This window comes from Calypte anna, chromosome 20 (genome assembly GCF_003957555.1).
Source record: "Calypte anna isolate BGI_N300 chromosome 20, bCalAnn1_v1.p, whole genome shotgun sequence".
Taxonomy (NCBI): domain Eukaryota; kingdom Metazoa; phylum Chordata; class Aves; order Apodiformes; family Trochilidae; genus Calypte; species Calypte anna.
The window spans coordinates 988,816-1,007,112 of record NC_044265.1 but is presented as its reverse complement, the minus strand read 5'-3'; the positions used below and the strand labels follow the sequence as shown (position 1 = coordinate 1,007,112).

The 18,297-nt window shown below is 54.3% G+C and overlaps 2 protein-coding genes across 12 annotated transcripts in view; one reads left to right on the top strand and one right to left on the bottom strand.

The window, feature by feature from the left end:
• The first annotated feature begins 320 nt into the window (after positions 1 to 320).
• TGIF2 (TGFB induced factor homeobox 2) lies at positions 321 to 7,383 on the top strand. Of its 2 annotated transcripts, none has more exons than XM_030463295.1 (3): positions 321 to 402; positions 1,628 to 1,866; positions 5,301 to 7,383. In XM_030463295.1, the coding sequence occupies exons 2-3, from the start codon at positions 1,663 to 1,665 to the stop codon at positions 5,868 to 5,870; spliced, it is 774 nt and encodes a 257-aa protein (XP_030319155.1). In that variant the 5' UTR covers positions 321 to 402; positions 1,628 to 1,662; the 3' UTR covers positions 5,871 to 7,383. The 2 variants fall into 2 exon arrangements, with proteins under 2 accessions (XP_030319155.1, XP_030319154.1); XM_030463294.1 differs by lacking the exon at positions 321 to 402 and adding an exon at positions 662 to 704.
• A 5,918-nt stretch (positions 7,384 to 13,301) lies between these two features.
• Positions 13,302 to 18,297, bottom strand: part of DLGAP4 (DLG associated protein 4) — a 64,870-nt gene continuing 59,874 nt past the window's right edge. For all 10 annotated transcript variants that reach the window (XM_030462959.1, XM_030462960.1, XM_030462957.1 and 7 more), the window contains 4 exons: positions 17,687 to 18,096; positions 15,992 to 16,083; positions 14,315 to 14,467; positions 13,302 to 13,575 (listed from right to left, as the gene is read on the bottom strand). In XM_030462959.1, coding sequence (XP_030318819.1) covers positions 13,360 to 13,575; positions 14,315 to 14,467; positions 15,992 to 16,083; positions 17,687 to 18,096 — 871 coding nt within the window. In that variant the 3' untranslated portion in view covers positions 13,302 to 13,359. The remainder of the gene's footprint in view (positions 13,576 to 14,314; positions 14,468 to 15,991; positions 16,084 to 17,686; positions 18,097 to 18,297) is intronic.

Sequence of the window (18,297 nt, the reverse complement as noted above, 5' to 3'; positions counted from 1 at the left end):
TGCCTACATGGAGGGTGCCCATGGATGGGTGTCTCTGCATGGGTATCCCTGGTGGTTGCCCCTGTTCAGGTGTCCCTGTGTGGCTGTCCCTGTTCAGGTGTCCCTGCATGGGTGTCTGTCTGGGTGTCCCTGTTTGGGTCCTTGTTTTTGTGTGCCTGCATGGGTGTCCTTGTGCCGTCTCTCATCACCTGTAGAGGTGTCCCCCCTCGGCTGCCCCTGTCTGGCTGCTCACGTTCGGGTGTCCCCGGTGAGTGTCCCTGTGTGGGTGCAGCCCCACGCGGGGGGTTACCCGGCATTTCTGCATCCCGGCGCAGCCCCCCGGGCTCCCTCCCGCCTAGCAGCGTGTCCGGGAGCCGGGGCAGAGCTCGTCCCCGCTCCGGACGGGGTTGCCGCCACCGCCAGGTACCGGCCCGGGGCTCGGCGGGGCGGGGGCTGGGGTGCTCGCTGCCCGGTGCCGCGGCGGTGACAGCCGGGGGCGGGCGGGCCGGGGCCGGGGGCGGGGGGCCCGGCCGAGTTCCTGCCTCCTCGGGAACAAAGGGAACTCTGTCTCGGCATCTGTCACCGCCGCCCACCCAAAACTTTTCGCTGCGCCTCGGCCGCCCGCCCCGCCGCCGCGGGAGGGTCCCGCCGCACCCCCGGCTCCAGCGGCGGCGCGGCCCCGAGGCGGCCCATGCAAGGGCCGAGGCGGCGGCGGCGGACCGGGGGTAAGCGGCGGCGCCGGGGCGGGCGGCAAACATGGAGTCCCGGACGGGCGGACGGGCCGGGCCGAGCCGGTAGCGCGGAGCGGAGCGCGGTCCCACCGCCTTTGTGCGGGCCGGGCCGGGGCCGCCCCCGGCGGGGAAAGTTTGTGGGAGTCGCGGGCGGGCGGGTTCGGGGTTACTCCCTTTCCGCCTCGTTGCTAAGTTGGCTGATGGTGTTTTGTTTGTTTGTTCGGGGCTGTTTTGGGGCCGGTTTGGGCCGGGTGCGGGGTGCGGGGCCGCGGGCGAGTTTCCAGCTTCCCTTTATTTCTCCCTCGCCTCCCCGGGCAGCGGGCCGGGGGGGGGGGAATCGCCGCTTCCCCCTCTTTGTGTCCGCGGCAGGAGGGGCCCCGCGCCGCGCTACCTGTTGCTGCCGGAGGGGCTGGGGAGGGGGGCGGAGAGGCCCGGTCCGAACCCCCGATCCGAGCCCCCGGCCCCTGACAGCGGCGCGGGGAAGTCGCCCCCGCCGCCCCCGCCTCCATCCCCGCCGCACAATGACCCCGCGTGGTTCCTGCGCCCCGAAGCAACTCCGACTTTCCAGTCCCGGCCTCTTTCTCTTGCTGAGATTTTTTTTTTTCCTTTTAATTTTCCCACCCTCAAATATTGGGTTTCTTGGTGCCCTTTGTGAGTGGCTCCCCCCGAACCCTGCCTGAGTGGGGTGGGCTCCCCGCAGATTCCCGAGGGGCTCCGGTCAGGCAAACCGAAGGGCCGTGGAGGGGAGGGCAGAGGCTGTTGTCTCCCTTGTAGCTTCTCCCCCCCGTGGGGGGCTCTGCCTCTGGCTCCCTACCCTCTCCGGCAGGGCGAGGAAGAGGGGAGACACCCCCTACGTCTAAGGGGTCCCCTCCGCCCCCTGCTCCCCACCTGATGCTCTTTGGTTTCCACCTTGCCAGGCTTTAACCAGGAGAGCTCAGCAGGCAGCTCCACCATGTCGGATAGTGACCTCGGGGAGGACGACAGCGCCACGTCCCCCGACCCCTCGCAGGCCAGCAAGAGGAAGAGAAGGGGCAATCTCCCCAAGGAGTCTGTGAAGATCCTCCGGGACTGGCTGTACGAGCACCGCTTCAATGCCTACCCCTCGGAGCAGGAGAAGCTCAGCCTCTCGGGGCAGACCAGCCTCTCGGTGCTGCAGGTAGGAGCCAGCCCCCAATGCTCCGGGCACACCACTGGGTCCTCTGCCATGGAGTTTGGGATGGGCCAGACCGGGAGAACTCACTGAAGAGCCTAAAGGTCTTGGCATGCTGGGACCACCTGCCTCTGATGGGCAGCAAGGAGGCAGGGAGGGAACTGTGGGTGTGGGCAGCCCCTTTTTGGAAGAAATCTGTGCCCTGGGGACCTGTTCTGTGGCAGTGCAGTAACAGAGCTTTTTGGGAGGCCAGAAGATGGAGGAACTCAGATGGGGACAAACTAAGCAGCAGCCTGTCATCAGTAAAAGCTGCCACAGGTAGCAGGCTTTCAGGGGCTGTCACTTTATCTTGTTTTCCTGGGCACCCCCAGCGAAGGGGTCAGGGCTACCCTCCCTGCACACAGAGCTGGGCAGAGGGCAACTGTCCTGGGATATAAAAAGCCACTCTGGCTAGGCTGGGTTTTGACTCCAGGTGGGCAATCAGCAGCACTAAGTACTGGCTCACTCACCTGGCCCCAATTACACCATTTATGTTAACGGGAGTCCAGCCTAGTGCAGGGCACCTGGGCAGAAGTCTGGCCTGTTCCTGGCTGTTGTTCTCCTCGTGGTGTGGGGATGGGTGCTGACTCAACCCTAACCCCACCCTGGCTGGTGGTGGGGGTCAGCAGTGCTTTTCCTGCTAGGTTTGACTTTCACCCTGCCTGAGCTGCTTCTCCCTTTGACCCAGCAGCCTCTGGGCAGGGGGATCCCTGCGTGCCCAGGGCCCTGCCCCCACCCCCAGCCTGTCAGGGTGGGAGATAAACAGGGGGCTTCTCTTGGTTCTCTGGTTCTGGAGGCATAACAGGGTGAGAAACAGCTCTCTTCTGCCCCTAAGGGGGCAGGCCAGGGCCAGTGGGTATGTGGCTCAGCTCCCTTGAGGCTTCCCTGCACCTCTGCCTCCTTTCCCTCCATCTCAGTGCAGCCCTGGCCATGACCCAGACACCGGTGTGTGGGCAGAGGCCGCCTGCTTTTCTGTTTGTTGGCTGGCAAGGCAAGCTTTCTTTTTCATTTGAATGTATTTCTTTAAATGCTGGCAGTGCAATGGATCTGTCTGGGTGGCCACTCCAAGGGGAAGCTGGTGGTCAGAGTGGTGGGAGGAGCAGGGATGGGTTTGGGGCTGTGGGGATCTGGACTTGTCCTGGACCAGGGTTGGCAGGGCAGTGTCTGGTGTGCAGGGGCTTACCCCAGGGCTCTGGGGATGGCAGGTGTCTGGCTCTCTGTGTCATGAACTCTTTGGGGCTGAGGAGGGTGTTGGCAGGCACATGGGCTGGTGTCAGGGTGTAGCCTTGCCAGGCACTGGCTGCTGCTGCCTCACTGGAGCCCCAACAGACAGTGTGTGCCTGGTGTGGGGGCTGTGCCCACACCCCCCAGTGGTGTTTCCCAGGGCCAGCTGAGGGCTGTAACTGGGATTTCTGTTGGTCTGATGCCATGGGGGCTGCTCCATCCGATGAGCTTGTTGGGTGGGGCACACCCTATGGTGAGGTTGGGCACATCTGTGCTGATCTGACCCTTCCAGGAGCCTCCCCAGTGCAGGGCTCTGCCCCAGCCACTGGCCAAACACCCCTGGCCTGTTGATTTGAGCATCCCCCTGCCCTGTCCAAGCATCAGAGCTGGAGCCAGGAGCCAGGGAGCAGGAGTGCAGGAACCCTGAGTTTTCAGGGAGTCTGGAAGCCATGTGTCTCCTTTGCAGAAAGTTAGGAGGCAAGAAAGAGTTGCCTGCTCCTGGTGAAGCTTCCTGGACAACAAGAGCAGGTTTCCAAGCCTGTGCCCTCCTGCTGGGCTGAGCCTTCCTTCCCTGCAGAGGGGATGCCACGCTCATGGCAGTGGTGGGGATAGATGCTGCCCAAAGTGACAGTGTGTGCTGATACCAATCGGTGGTGGTATTTAATAAAAAAAAAAAAAAAAAAAAAAAAAAAAAAAAAGGGAAAAGGCAGCTAGCTTTAGACACGAGGCATTTCCCAACACCCCCCTGCTGGTGGAGCTGCGTTGATGTCCTGTGGTGTCACCGGAGTGTGTGTGCCCATCCCTGCCATGCTCTCCAGAGGGAGTTGAATGCTTGAAGGAGGGTGGTAGGGGGGACCAGCAGGATTTTGGGGATCTTCTCAGCGCTGCAGTGTTGGCTGGGCTTTTTGTTGTGAGTCCAGCCTTCTGGACTTCGCAGCTCATGGCCATGAGATCACATATTAAGGAGACCCAGCTAAGGGAGAGAGTTTTGAAGGAAAAAGGGGGTTAGACTGGTGTATTTGAGGGTGGTAAATGCCAAATACTGTCGTAAAGACAACTGAGATCTTGCTGTGATCGAAGCTGTGGTAAGTTCTCTCTCCCTGGGGGAAATAGTTTATGTAGCTGTTTATTTGGGAAAGATCAGTCATTTTTTTTCCCCCTCTGATTTATTCTTGTCTAATTGTTTTCTAGGAAGAAGGCAGTTATTTTAATGTAACATTTTATATGTTATGAATATGCTGGAATAATACATGGCTGAGGCTGAATACATGGCTGCTGTGTTTCTGAAGTGTTCCCAGAGGTGCAGCTGCAGAGCTCTGCCTCTTTGGTGTGCAGATGTTTGGAAGAGCCTTTAGTTAGCTGTCACCTTGCTTGGTGTCAGGGGGCAAGAGAAGGTGGAGATACCTGCTGCCATCCCTGCTGCTTTGTTAGGGGTTGGGGGCTGCAGCTCTGCAAGCTGGTGGTTCTTAGGCTTTTCCCTAAACATTCTGTCCTGCCATCTGCCCTCAGTGCTCCTGTTCATGGTGGCACTGGTGGTAGTGTGTGAAGCGTGGCTGGGCATGCCCAGCTCCAAGGTGGGTCTCCTGGAGAAGAGAACAGCTCCCCAGAAGACCATGGGTGTGCTCGAGACCATTGGGCTCTGAGCTGGTTCTGCAATACTGCAGGCTCTGGTTGGGGGTACAGCAGGAGCTCTCAGAAGGGTGTTTGGGAGCTGCACCCTACTTTGCCTATGTGAGGCTGTGCATGGTCACTTGCTGGGACTTCAGGGCTGCGGTGGGATACAGTGTGAAGCCCGTCCTTCCCTGGGGAGCAGGCAGCTCTGCTGGAGAGCCACTGTGGCTCCAGTGGCTCTGTGCCATGCTCTCCCAAAAACTGCCCAGGTGTGCTCAGTGTGCTGGCGTGGTGTTCAGGTGCCAGAAGTGGGGGCCAGGGTGGGCTGGCAGGGCTCCATGGGAGTGTGTCTGCAGGCAGCTGGACCAGGGCTGCAGGGAGGAAGAGGCTGCAGGGGCAGGAGGTGCCAGGCAGGAAGCAGCCGGTGCTGGGTGCTCCTGGCCCCTGCCAGGACCAGCTCTGCCTTTCCAGAGCTGGGTCTGTGGGGGCTTCTGCTGGCTTGGCATTGGGGTGCAGCCCCACCACAGCTCCCCAACAACATTTTGCCTTTCTTTCCTCCCTCCCAGATCTGCAACTGGTTCATCAATGCCAGGAGGCGGCTGCTGCCCGACATGCTGCGCAAGGATGGGAAGGACCCCAACCAATTCACCATCTCCCGTCGTGGGGGCAAAACTGGAGATGTGGCCCTGCCTCGGGGGGCTGCTGCCAGCTCTGGGGTGCTGGTGGTACCTCCTACGGGGGCCTCCAAGGTGCTGTCCATGTCCGTGTGCCCGCAGGTACTGTGCCACCCAGCCCAGGCGCTGGGCAGCAACCTGACGGTGGTGAGCGCCCGCAGCCCTGAGTGGGAGAAGCCCCCCGGCCTGCCACGAGCAGAGCTGGACCCTGCCCCCAGGGCACCACTGGGTGCCCCTGGCAGCACCATGACAGTGCTGGCCCGGGCTGAGGCAGCCAGCCCCACCAGTGGACTCTTCAACACGCCGCCCCCCACACCCCCTGAGCTCTTTGGAGACGACTTCAGCAGCTTCCAGCTGCTGGTGGAGGTGGCCCTGCAGAAGGCAGCTGAGCTGGAGTCACAGCGACAGGGTGGGCAGCTGCCCCTCTCGCCCCAGACTGAGCACCTGGGAGCCTCCAAATAACCCCCTGGGCTGTGTCCCACGGGGGGACCTTCTTTGAGGGGTGCCTGGCCCTCCCAGCACCCCTCTGCCTGCAGCCCCTGACCAGCTCATCTCAGAAGCAGGCTCCTGCCTCCCGGGGGTCCCAGGGCACTGCAAGCCAAGGGGGAGTGGAAGAACTGTCCCATCCCACCATCCTCTTGCTGAGGAGGTGCCCCCAGGCCCGCTGCCTTTCCTGCCGAGGAGGGTGCGTGTGGACAGGGCTGCTGTGAAAAGACATTTGCAGCTTTACCAACCCCTTGATGCCCTGCCTGACAGGTCTGTGCAGCACCCCTTGGAAAACCTGCTGACTTCTTTTTCTCTCACCTGTACACAAGCGTCCAGTGAACATCAGTTCTTCAGGGAGAGAAAGAGAATTTGTTTTTTGTTTTTTTTTTTACGTTGGTGTCTGTGGATGAAAAGCTTTTTTCTCACAAATTTCTGATCTCTGTTGCCCCCACCCTTTTGTGTTTATTTTTTCCCCCCTTTTGCTGGTGGAGGGCCTTCCTGGTACCTTGTGCTGGCCAGGAGCCCTGCCGTGCCCAGGAAAGGGCAAAGGACATGACCTGGAAACCTGAGGTCTGTGGCATTTTTTCACACAGAAAACACGGGACCTTTTTCTTCTGCCTTAGGGTGTTACGGATGCTGCCAGTAGAAATCTCTATGGTGCTGTTTAGTGATTTTTTTGTTGTTGAAACATTTTTCCTTTAATTGTGAATTATTATATGATTTTTAATTTTTTTTTTCTTCTATAAGCATTTCCACAACTTTCTTGTGTTTCTCTTGAGTTCCTGCTGAATGTGTGCACATTGTGTCCCGGAACAGAGAGCGCGTTGCAGAACCTGCAAGATGCTGGCAGCAGCCTGGGGGGGTGGATGCAACGCTGAGACTGTGAACTTTAGTACCCAACTTCTTTATTTTTAATTTTATTTTATTTTATGTTTTTTGTTTTTTTTTTAAACATTTGGAAAGAGGCGTGTTGCAGGCATGGGCGTGTGTATTCTGCAAGCTCAGTGCTCACAGCCTGCAGCCCATGGGAGCAGAGTTGTCCCATCAGCCAAGTGCTGATGAGCTGCCCTGGGAAGGCGAGGGACTGAGTCCTGGTGCTCCCTGTCCCCTCCCTGCTTCTCTCCGAGGCTCAGCGTGGCTCTGCGCGGTGCTGGTGACCTCTAGTGACAAGCGGGTCTCTGCTGGGAGCTGGCTGTCCCCCAGCCTGGCCTGTGGAGCAGGTCCTGGTGGGACATCACCGGGCCTGAGGTGTCTGCTGTGCCACTGTAGCCTGTCAGTTAACTAGTGATACATACCCACCTATGTTATCTATCCTGAGAAACACTAATCCTAGGTAATTAGCCTGATTATTAAGTTGCATGACTAGAGATAATAACGTCCACAGGCTCTGGCTCTCTGCAGTGGTTGGAGCCAGTGGTGCTGGGGCAGCAGTGCTGTGGGATGGTGGGGTCCAGAAGGGACAAGCACTGATTTTGGGGACTGGTGGATGTCTGTTCCCCTGCCTTTCTTCTTCAGAGAGAAGGTGACAGGGGAGGGGAGTTCCCGAGTGCTCCTGGGGGCTGCAGGAAGGGGTGGCAGAAGGTGTCCTGGTGGCTGGGTGCCCACACATAGCACCAGGGATGGCTCCAGCTCCCAGCCTACCCAGCTGGGTGGAGGAGAATGCTCACCATGTGGCTGTGCCCACTGCCCTCCTCATCTCCCCCAGCTCCATTTTATGTCCAGCCTTTGCCCTCTGCCTCCTTTCTGGAAAAAAAGCCCTGAATTTTAGGACTCCCTCCCTTATTTCTAGGTAGCCCTTCCCCATCACCCCTTTGCAGTTCTGTTTCCTCCCTTGGGGGAGGGTGAGGCTCTTTAGTCTACTTCCCTTATTTTGCCCCGCACAAACCAAAGTGGTTTCCTCCCCCACGGGCAGGAATGCTGCAGCTGTGCCTGTGCCAAGGACCAGTGTTGCTGCCCTGAGGATGGACCAGAAAGCGTGGGGAAGGCAGGGATTATTGGACTTCAATTTACAGAGCAAAAAACTACTGTAAATATCTTTTTGGTTGTTCTTCTATTGTCAAATAAAAGGTTTTTTAGTTTTGTGGGTTTCTTTGTTGTTGTTGTGTTTGTTTGTTGTTTTTTTTAATATAAGCTGTGGGTGGCTCACTTGCTCCTCTCTCACACCAGTTCTCCCTCCCGCCCCTTGACACTCAGCCAAAGCAGTTTCCGAGGTCTAAGGGCTGTGTGGAAAAAAATGGACCCGTGCCTGGCACCGACCTGCACCTACCTCACCATCCTTTGGTCTGACAGCAGCTATGTGCTTCCCACAGCGTTGATCCTGTTGTCTGGGGGCCAGAGAGCATTTGGCAGCAGCAGAGGGATGATGCATTTGTGTCCTTCCTCCTCCTGACCAGCACTGGAAAAGTGAGACATCATCACGGCTGCTCCCCTGACAAAAGGAAAAAGCAGCAATTATGGCAGGGCTCCTGCAAAATTCCCTTCTTTATAACCCTTGGGGATGGGCAGGGCTCTTACAGAGCTTCTCCCGGAGCAGCAGCCCCAGCCTTGCTCCACCACAAGGGGAGGGGAAGGCACCCAAAGGCTGCAGCCCCGCTGGGCTGGGTGCCGGCAGCTCGGGCACGGCGGCTCCGGGGCTGCCCGGGGACAGGCACCAGAGGTGTGCGGGTTGGCAGCTCATCTGCCAGGGGCTGACACTCACCCCGTGCCAGGCTGATCCCCTGAGAGGGGCACCTGCACCTCACCACAGCAGGGGCTGGCACCAGCTCAAGCCCTTTGCAGCCCTGACCCCGGCCCTGGGCAGGGGCTGTGGAAGGATGGAGGCACCAGGTCCCCAGCCAGGCCTCACCCCCATAGCTCCAGAGAAGCCCCTCAACAGCTTTGATGTCAGGAGGAGCAGCAGGGCATCCCCCCCCGTGTGAGCTGCTGATGCTTTCTGCTGGTGGGCTAAGGGGAGGTGGGGACAGGACTCAGCCTGGGCTGCCCGGCACCGGGGGGTCTGTGTAAAACCCAACCAGTGCTCCCCTGCCTTGCCTGCACAAGCAGCACCTCAGGGCTGCTGAGGTGCACGGAGGTTTGTGTACCCTGACCCGCACACAGGTCAGGCAGATCCTCAGGGACCTGCACCCACCACCATGGGGAGGGGACAGCCCTGAACAGGGCCCAGGTGCTGGGCACAGGCAGATGGAGCTGGAAGGGTAAAATTCCCTCCCCTTCACCACAGCTCTGAGCAGCAGTGCCGGCAGAGCCGTCCAGCAGCAGCTGGGGCTTCCTCTCCTGAGGAAGGGTTTTGCCCCTGGACCACCCTCAGCTCTGCAGCTCCCTCCTCTCCCCCCTGTGCTCTGCAGAGGAGCCTCGCTAACATCACGCTTTCATACTCATGCCACAGCCCACACTGCCCCAAAAATACCCTCGTGGGGGGGTCAGGCTTCAGGGGACCCTCCCTGGCAACTGCATTGCCCACGGCTGAGGCGGGAAGGCAGTGCAGGGCGCGCTGCCAACACTGAGGTAAAGTTCTGGGTCAAAAGGCTCATGCGGGACGTGTTGGGTCAGCAGCACCAGCACAACCCGCCCCCTCCTGCTCCTTGCTGTGCTCCTTTCTCCTGGCTCGGGCAGGGAGACGCAGCCCTGGCTTCTCAAGGCAGGCACCAGCCTGGCTGCACGGTGCTGCCCGGGATGCTGGATCAGCCAAGGGCGCTGAGCCGGTGTCCCGGGAGCCCTGCGGGCAGCACAGCTGCCAGGGGGAGACCCCCCAGCCGGGACACAGACCTCCTGTCGAGACCCAGCGTGGTACCGGGAGGGCTGCCCGGGCCGCGGGGCAGGCTCAGCCCCACAGCTCAGCTGCTCCCGCCCGAGAAGAACCGCAAGGCTTGAGGCGCGGGGCTCAGAGCCCGCCCTGCCAGCACCGAGCTCAGTACGGAGCCCGCGCGTTCCTGCCGCCCCGGGCCCAGCGCTGAGGGAGAGCTCGGGGACCTCAGCACGGCCCTCCCCGGGGCGGTACAGGTGTCCCGGCCCCGCTCGCCGGGATGGGTTAGCAGGACCCGGTCCCGAGGGTTCCTCTGGTCCGGGGCCCGGTTAACGCTCCCAGCAACCTCAGCAGCCACCGCCCGGCAGTGACGTACTGCGCTGTGATTGGCTGGCACGTTACCCGGAAGCTGCAGCAGCCAAGGGCCACCCGCTGCCTGCACTGGGAGCGGCCATTTTCTGTGGGCCGTCATTTTGCGGCAGGGAGCGGCCATTTTGTTAAACGTCATGCAGCCCTGTGATTGGCTGGCGCGCATCTCCTGGGCGCCATCATGCCAACGTGCTCCCAAGCAGCCCCGTGATTGGCTGCCCGCATCTTTTTGGCCCCAGAGGCGCTCAGATAGAAAATACACGCGTTAATATACAACGAAATTATCTATAGGATTATTTATATAAATCACAGCATCACAGAATGTTTAGCTTGGCTGAGACCTCCAAGCTCACCCAGTCCAACCTCTGACCAACACCATGAGCTACCAGCTGCCCCATGTCCCTAAGGACCAGCTCCCAGTGCCTTAAACACCTCCAGCGATGGTGACTCCAGCCCTGCCCTGGGCAATTCCAATGCCTGACAGCCCCATCAGTGGGAACGCTTGTGCCAGGGGAGGTTTAGGTTAGATATTAGAAAGAATTTCTTCACGGAGAGGGTGATCAGGCTATGGAATGGACTGCCCGGTGAGGTGGGAGATTCTCCGTCCCTGGAGACATTTAAAAAAAGACTGGATGTGGCACTCAGTGCCATGGTCTAGCAACTGCTCCGGTGGGTCAAGGGTTGGACTCGATGATCTCTGAGGTCCCTTCCAACCCGGCTAATTCTATTCTATGATTCTATAAATGCGTATTGTTCAGATATATAACAACCCTACTTGTGTGTATCTGTTAATAGATGTGTATTTATCAAGCTCTTAACGTATTTGTATAAATATATATTTATAAAATGTATATTCATGCACCTATCTAAAGCCATTTATGAAGCCGCTAAGCACAACCCCACAGTGCCTGCAGCACTTCCAGGTGAACAGTGGAGGTGAGGCTGCTGCCAGCCAATCACAGCACAACACGTCATCAGAGGGGCGTGGCTTGCTGAACTAACAGCCTATGAGGATGAAGGGAGAGGAAACCCCGCCCACCCCTGGGCAGCCATCTTGGTGGCAGCAGCAGAGCTGGGAGTGCCCGGGCAACAACCGGGGAGAGGCTGTGGGCAGCTATAAACTGAGACTGCATTTAGTGTTTAAACTTATTTTTATATTGAATTTGATTTATTTTTTATTTATTATCTCTGCCGCTGTAAGGTCTTCTCCTCTAAGGTGGCAGAAACAAAATGAGCCAAGGTTGAAACACGCCCTCACCTCGGGGACTCTGCACACACGGGAGGCCAGGGGACTGGGGGAGAGCAGTTCCCAGCTCAGACACAGACTGCTCCAGCCCCAGCCCCAGCCACTCATACATATGTTTAAATTAAAAAAAAAAACCACAACCAAACCAAAAATAAACAACCCCACCACCCCTTTTCCCTGGCATTCAACTTCAGTGCTAGAGGTCCCTAAAACTGCATCTCCAAAATGTCCCCCAAACATACGAGGGTGCAAACCAACAAGCCAGTCTCTGTCCCCACCAAGACCTAAGGCCAGTGCTGAATTTGAGCTACTTTATGGGCAAGCTTTGGTGGGAAACTTAATTCCAGAAATCTCAGAGCACCTCTACATGGACAACGCCGGACAGTATAGAATGCTCACTCAGACATCACTCAGGATTTAATTTTTATTTATTTTTTGCTTTCTGGATCACCAACACCCTCATTGAAACTTCTTTGGGATTCTTCCCCCACCCCCATGAAAGTAGCAACCAACCTCCCAACTTATTCAAGCAAATGAAGGAAAAAAAAAAAAAAATCCCCACCAAGATCACTGAGGCTGAGGCCAAATGCTTATTTTGAAGGGGGTGGCAAATATTTGAGTGGTGGCAGTTCTGGCTTCAAGAAGCCAGACTGGGAAGGAAACCTACAAAGGGGAAAATGGGCTAAAAAATATTTAGCTTATCTTCCTCTACCCAGAGAGCAGGGAGAAAAGGAAAAAATAGTCATCTGATTACACACAGGGTATATATTTTTACACACACTTTTACACACATCTAGATATAGTACATGTAAAAATATATGCTATACATCTGCCCATTCTCACCCAGGTGCCTTTAGTACACCATCTGCACTGTGCATATGGGCATGTATACGTGTGTATGAATTCAATGTACAGGTACTACTAAGTGTATATGTGCATATGTACACAGGCAGGCAGCCTACCACCAGCTACCTGTGCCTTCCTCTTTGTACAAAACCCATTCCTCCCACCCTGAAATATCCTCTCCCCAACCCTCCCCTTCCCCAGCCCACTTGAAACAGGTCCCCTAATGTAGCAGCTTCTTTCTCAACAAGGAAATTTATCAATTCAAGGAAAATCATTTTGCAAAGGGAAGAGGAAAAAAAAAATCAAAGTAAAGAATATGTGGATTGTACCTGTATTTTTTTTTTTTTTTTTTTTTTTTTTTATCCTGTGGTCCTTCAGCTTCTCCTGCACCCAGGGTAGGGTTCTGCCCTCTGGGGGTCAGCCAGCCAAGCACTGACCCTTCCCCTCTGCCAGTTTATTGCACATTTGCTTCAGGGCTGCATTTCAACAACTCTGCATTACATTCCACAGACCCTGCCCTCCTCTCCCTTCAATAGAACAGAGGAATACAAACGCACTGCCCCTGCCCACCCATCCTCCCCCCCCCACCCCAATCCCCATCAAAAGCAAAACAAAAAGAAAAAAACCCAAGAAAGGCTGCTTGCTAGCAGAGTGCAACAGTCGTACACACTGAATGGGTGTTCTCTTCGGGAGCTCTGTGGAAGAGATGTTATTTCTAACACAGTAAATGAAGCCATGCAGAAGGTGGGGTAAAGGGAACAGAAGGAGGAAAAAGAAAAAAAGGATGAAAAGGAAGAACAGAACCCGAGGAGGAAGAAGAACACAGCATGGCAAGTGCTCAAGGCTTCGTGTTTTCTTGTTCTTTTCTTGTAAACAAGCTAATAATTCTCATTAGACAGAATAAGTAAAAAGACTGAAGTTCCAAGTTGAGGGGGCTGGAGTTTCCAGGAGTTTGTTCAGTCCATTCAGCAACACCACCGCCAGTGAGAAAATGAGGGGTATTTTTCTGTTTTGTTGTGTTTGGGGTTTTTTTTTGTTTGTTTGTTTGTTTTTTAAATCTTCATTACTCAAAGCTGAGAGAAAAAAGCCAACTCAGGAGCCCTTTTCAAGGACGGCTCAATTGTCTCTAGACTGAATAAATCACACTAGTTTAGAGAGAACCTTTTTTTTTTTTTTGCCTTTTTTTTTTTTTTTTTTTTTTTTTTTTCCTTTTTAATGACTTTATAAAACCCCCCCTGTTCCTTGCTGTGCCCTGCTGCTGCTCACAGGCGGGTCTGTGCCTCGGGGACGTAGATCTCGATGCTGTCTGCGCTCTCGGTGGCCGAGTTCTGCCGGACCGAGGCCGCGCGCTTGGCCGCCATCAGGCGCTTGCGGGCCTCCTGCCGCTGCTTGTCTGAGTCTGAGCCTTTGTCCCGGTTCAGCTGGGATTTGGACTTGGCCGGCTTCTTTGGCACTGGAGGGGGTGGTTTCTTCTCTTCCTTTAGGGAGACAGTAAGGAAAAAACCCAAACATAAAATAAAAATGCAGACGCGGCAGCTCGCGCTCTGGCAGCGGTGGGGAAGCCTCTCCCAGCGCAGAGGTTGGGTGGCAGGGGGAGGAAGCAGGAGCAGTTCTTCAGCAAGACTTCAAACAAGAATCAGCTGCCCCAATTTCTAGAAATGTGCCATTTTGTACCTCATGGCACAGAGGCATTCTGTGAAGCAGACTAAAGAGTTCGCAGACTATGTCTGGCCCATCTGTAGGTCAGAGCAGAGCACAGGCAGCACGAAAGACTGAACCTGGATCTGGAACTGCAAGATTTTAATGTTCCGCCCTGCTCAGAGCCATCCCACCCTCACATCAGCCAGCCTGGCCCAGGCCCACAGCTTGTCCTGCAGTTTCAAAAGGTTCCAGTAGGGTTTTTTTTTTATAGACACCACACACTATTAAAACCTACCCATACAGTGCTTGTAACACTAGAGGCCCCTGTATCACTGCTTTCAGTGTACACCACTGCTCTGGTCTTTCTCCACCCTAACACTCCTCCCACTCATACAAAATTGTTTTCACTGTTACTCCAGAGGAATGGTCTCAGTGCATTGCAAGGCTGTGAGATTACACTGCACAAGTACAAGACGTTAAAAGCCCAAGAGATCTGCTGTTTGCAGAGAGAAACAGACCTCAGGCACCCGAAGTGTTTGCGAGGTGCTCTGGCCACTCTCACTGCCCCACACTCACCTTTCTCTCTGGTGTCTCTGTCAGCTGCCAGCTATTAGCTTTCAGGTGGTACAGCTCATCAAACTTCATGCTGATGTCTTCAATGGACAACTGCAGGAGATCCCAAAACCCAGCTAGGTCCTGGGCTGTGGGTCTGGGATTGGCATTAGGGTTCTAGAAGCACAAAAAAACCCCCATCAAAATACAAACCACCTTTCAGAAAGCACATTTCCTCCCAGCAAGCAGAACAGTCAGCACGGCTTTGCATATTCACCCCTTAGAAGTGTCCCCGTCTGACAACTGAAACATCAAGAACCCACAGGAGACACCAGCTGGTGATACACAGAGAAATAATGGTGCTGTTTACAGTCAAACCCATTTCTGCTAAGACTGGGAAGCAGAGATCCTGACTGAATTCCCCCTACAGGAGCCTGAAGAAGAATCCTGAAAAAAGACACTCTGTGGCAGGAAGCAATCTCTGCCATTCTCCCCAGAGCTTCTTCAGCTGCTGATAATCCCACAGCAGTAACTTCCAACTGAAGGTCTTCAGCATGTGACTCAGAGCTAGAACACTGGTTTCTCACAGAGGTCTGGTTTTCAGGGGGTAATAATGATGAAAACAGACACAACACAATGCAAAGCACAGCTCTGACACCTGGGGAACTTGCATGCTGGTGTACAGCAACCCAAAAAAGCCAATGTAGCTTTTGTGAAAGGAGTTATTTTGCTACATTACCCACAAAACAATGCTTTCGAGAATAGAATTTTCCTAGATCTATCTGAACTACCATCACAGGCCTGGATTGCCTCAGGAAAACATGGAATCATATCTGAGTAACTCAACACAAAGCAACAACAGTGCAAAGCTCTGCTGAAAGCCTGGCAGCTGGTGGTGTTGCTGCCAATCTCAGCTGTGAACAGCCAGAGGGCAGCAAGTAGATGCTCAACACTTCCCCCCCTCCTCCTCCTTCCCAGGTTTCTGGGTTTTTTGGTTTTTTTGCGAGTAAAGGTGAATTCATCCCCTTTGGAAAGGGAAGTTTGGAAAATCCACTCCATGGTAAAATGAGGTGAAACACAGATTCCCATCCATCCCTGTTCAGCTCTCAGCAAGGGCAAACACTGTATTATATTTGAAGAGATCTGATTCAAACACTGCTTTGTGACCAGTAAGGGACAATCCTGTTGGGACAGTTTTAGCATCCACATAATCTACATGCAAAGCAAACATGCTTCAAGAACAGCAGACTTCAAGCATTCCTCTGCCTTTGAAAAAACCTCAGCTGTTCACCTCAAAAAGCCCTTTAGAAGTAACAAGTAAGAGGTAGTTTTCTAGGACACACAGGAGTATGGCCAATGACAATTCAGACCCACAGAGACTCCATGTATTCAGCATGCCCTGGATCAGCACTTCAAGAAAATTCCCCTGTGCCCACATAAGCACCAAAAGAAACTTCAAGTGCCTGTTATGAAGAGAGGTTGAGGCAATCAGCCTCCCACTGCTCAGCTGTCTTTTAAAATCAGTATTCACCCACCACAGCATGATGGCCAGGCTGCCCTGGCTTTGTTTCCACAGTGACAGTACCCTGGTTCATACCTGAACGTGTTCCCATAGTGCTGTTGAAACAGACATCCCTAAAACACAGGAGGGGATCCCTAAAACATCCCTCAAAAACACAGGAGGAAGAGAGCCAGACTCACCAAGTTTTGTTCACAGAGGCCGTGGAATTGCTGGAACTTCTGTGACATTAGTAACTGTGCACTGCCCACTGCACTCAAGACTTTTCCTAAGACTATGGGAGAGAAAAAAAAAAACAACAAACCTCAGTTAACAGACTATTAAATGCAGCAATTAACTCAGTGTTTCTGAAGCAAAGAAACACTCTTGATTCATTAGAAAGGAGTTTCAGAGATCCCCAAGGAACTAACTCGGCGGAAGAAGATGCATGGAAACTATAAATCTACATCTGTCTTTGCCATCTAGTATTGCCTCTTCTAGAGCAGCTCAGACTCAGAACACATCAGAGCTGGAATAAGGTTCCTTAAACTGCCTTCAGCCCATCAAATAAGTCACCAGCACACTCCCAATGAGCAGATCTGCTGGCAGATCACAACCTCCACTTCCACTCATGCAAGAGCTGAAGGTAGCAAGAGGCAGGAAAACTGTCTCCAACCTCCATTTAGGAGAAGGGATTACAATATTGGCAGGCTGGAACATTTAATAGCCTTTGTGCTGCTCTTAGTGGGTTTTCCATGAAGCCTCTGGGCATTGCAACACTCCTCTGCCCATTAACAGAAAAACACTATGAGCTTTTCCTTTCCAAAGGCACATGAGAGACCCACAGAGCCTGCAACTGCTCCATGGACCAGGATGGCCTGATTCCCCTTCTCCCTGGTCTGCTGCTGCACCTCCTGAACCAGTTAGGAGTGTTTATACACCTTGGTGGGACAAATGTAAGCTGGGCTACCACCCTACTCACCAAGCTCTTGGGTATAGAATCTACTAGGAGATGGCTCTTAGGTCACTGATAATGTCACTGGCCTTGGTCTCTGTTCTGGTCAGAGCATTCTTGGCACAGGCAAATCAAGAATCCCCCCTGAGGCAGGGGAAGCCCTAGCATTGCCTGTGCAGCTTGGCAGCCAGTGCAGCATCTTAGTGCAATAGGATTAGAGGTTAGCTGCCCCAGGCCCCAGCAGGGCCTGAGAGCTAGAACAGTCTCACTGCTATTTCTCAGGTATATAAAAAAAAAAAAGCAACCAGATTAAAAAAAAAAAAGCAACCAGATAAAACAGATCCTGCCCTCTGCAGCCTGGTCACCCACTTCTGTCACTCTGTATGCATCATAGGCCTGATTTTCACTGCAAAAAGTACAGCTTTTACCAACTCATTTGAAAAGAATGGAACAAGCCAAATTGGGACTGAACCAAATAAAAGCAAGTGCCCTTGTGCTCTCTGTGCATGTGCTTTTGGTGTTTTTAGCAAAACTGAGCTGAGCTTTTCCCTGTGAAGAAACCTCTTTGCTGTAAAGCCAAGTCCACCAACTGGACTGACCAAACAAGCTCAAAAGACTTCCCCCACTGCCAACTAAACTTTCAGCTGCCTGCCTAATGGGCAAGGCAGAAAGACCCAACAGCATTCCTGGAAGCAATCAGTCTGACTTTGCAGCAGTTTTAAATGGTCAAAAGCTGCACTATTCCCCGATTTGCTGCATCACAGTATTGCTCTCTAACCCATGTGGCTAGAGAAAGTTTCCTTGCCCTTTTTTTCTGAGGAAAAAACATTCCTTACCCCATACTGATCCCCAAGTTCTGGCTCTCTGCAGGTTCTCAGAAATTGAACTGCAGAGAGCTGATTCAATACTCAGCTCCAACTCTTTCTTGAGGGACAACACCCACCTTCTTCAGAGAGATTGTTCTCTTTGGTCTCCTGGTCCATCTGGCGGCACCAGCCTTCCAACCGCTCCGTTTCTGCCTGCAGCAGCTTCAGAAACCAGAACCCATCCCGGCGACAGGCTCCTGGCTGTGTGGGTTCTGAGGGTGAGGTGGAGGATGTCTCAAGCCAGGGGTCAGGAGGAGGGAGAGAGGAAGGCTCCAAGGCTGGGTCATTGTTTTCTCCATAGGAGAGGTTTCTCTTTATCTGTGAGGGCTTGGCTGGTTGCCTGGTAGTGGCATCAACACCAACGGAGTTGTTGTGTTGGGGGCACTCAGCAAGGCTTCTCTCAGATGATTTACAGCTAGAGTTATTAGGTTCCTGTGTGTCAGAGTCTGTGTCCTGTTTGGAGGACATGCTGCGAGAGTGGCTGTTTCTAGAGAGAGCAAAAGCAAACATGAAATAGCAGAACTCAACCTGGCTGGTCTCATACACTGACAGTGAAAGGTGTTTCTTCAGACTGCTTGCAAGATGAGCCTCACCCTGCCCTGCCCACCCCTCCTCACACACAAACACACACCACATACTCAGACAGACGAGATGATAAGGTTGCCTGCTTACTGCAATAGGCCGTACA

Coding starts and splice junctions, on each gene's coding strand:
- TGIF2 (XM_030463294.1), top strand. CDS start 671: ATGCAAGGGCCGAGGCGGCGGCGGCGGACCGGGG. Junction 705..1,627: donor GCGGCGGCGGCGGACCGGGG/GTAAGCGGCGGC, acceptor CCACCTTGCCAG/GCTTTAACCAGGAGAGCTCA. Junction 1,867..5,300: donor CCAGCCTCTCGGTGCTGCAG/GTAGGAGCCAGC, acceptor CCTCCCTCCCAG/ATCTGCAACTGGTTCATCAA.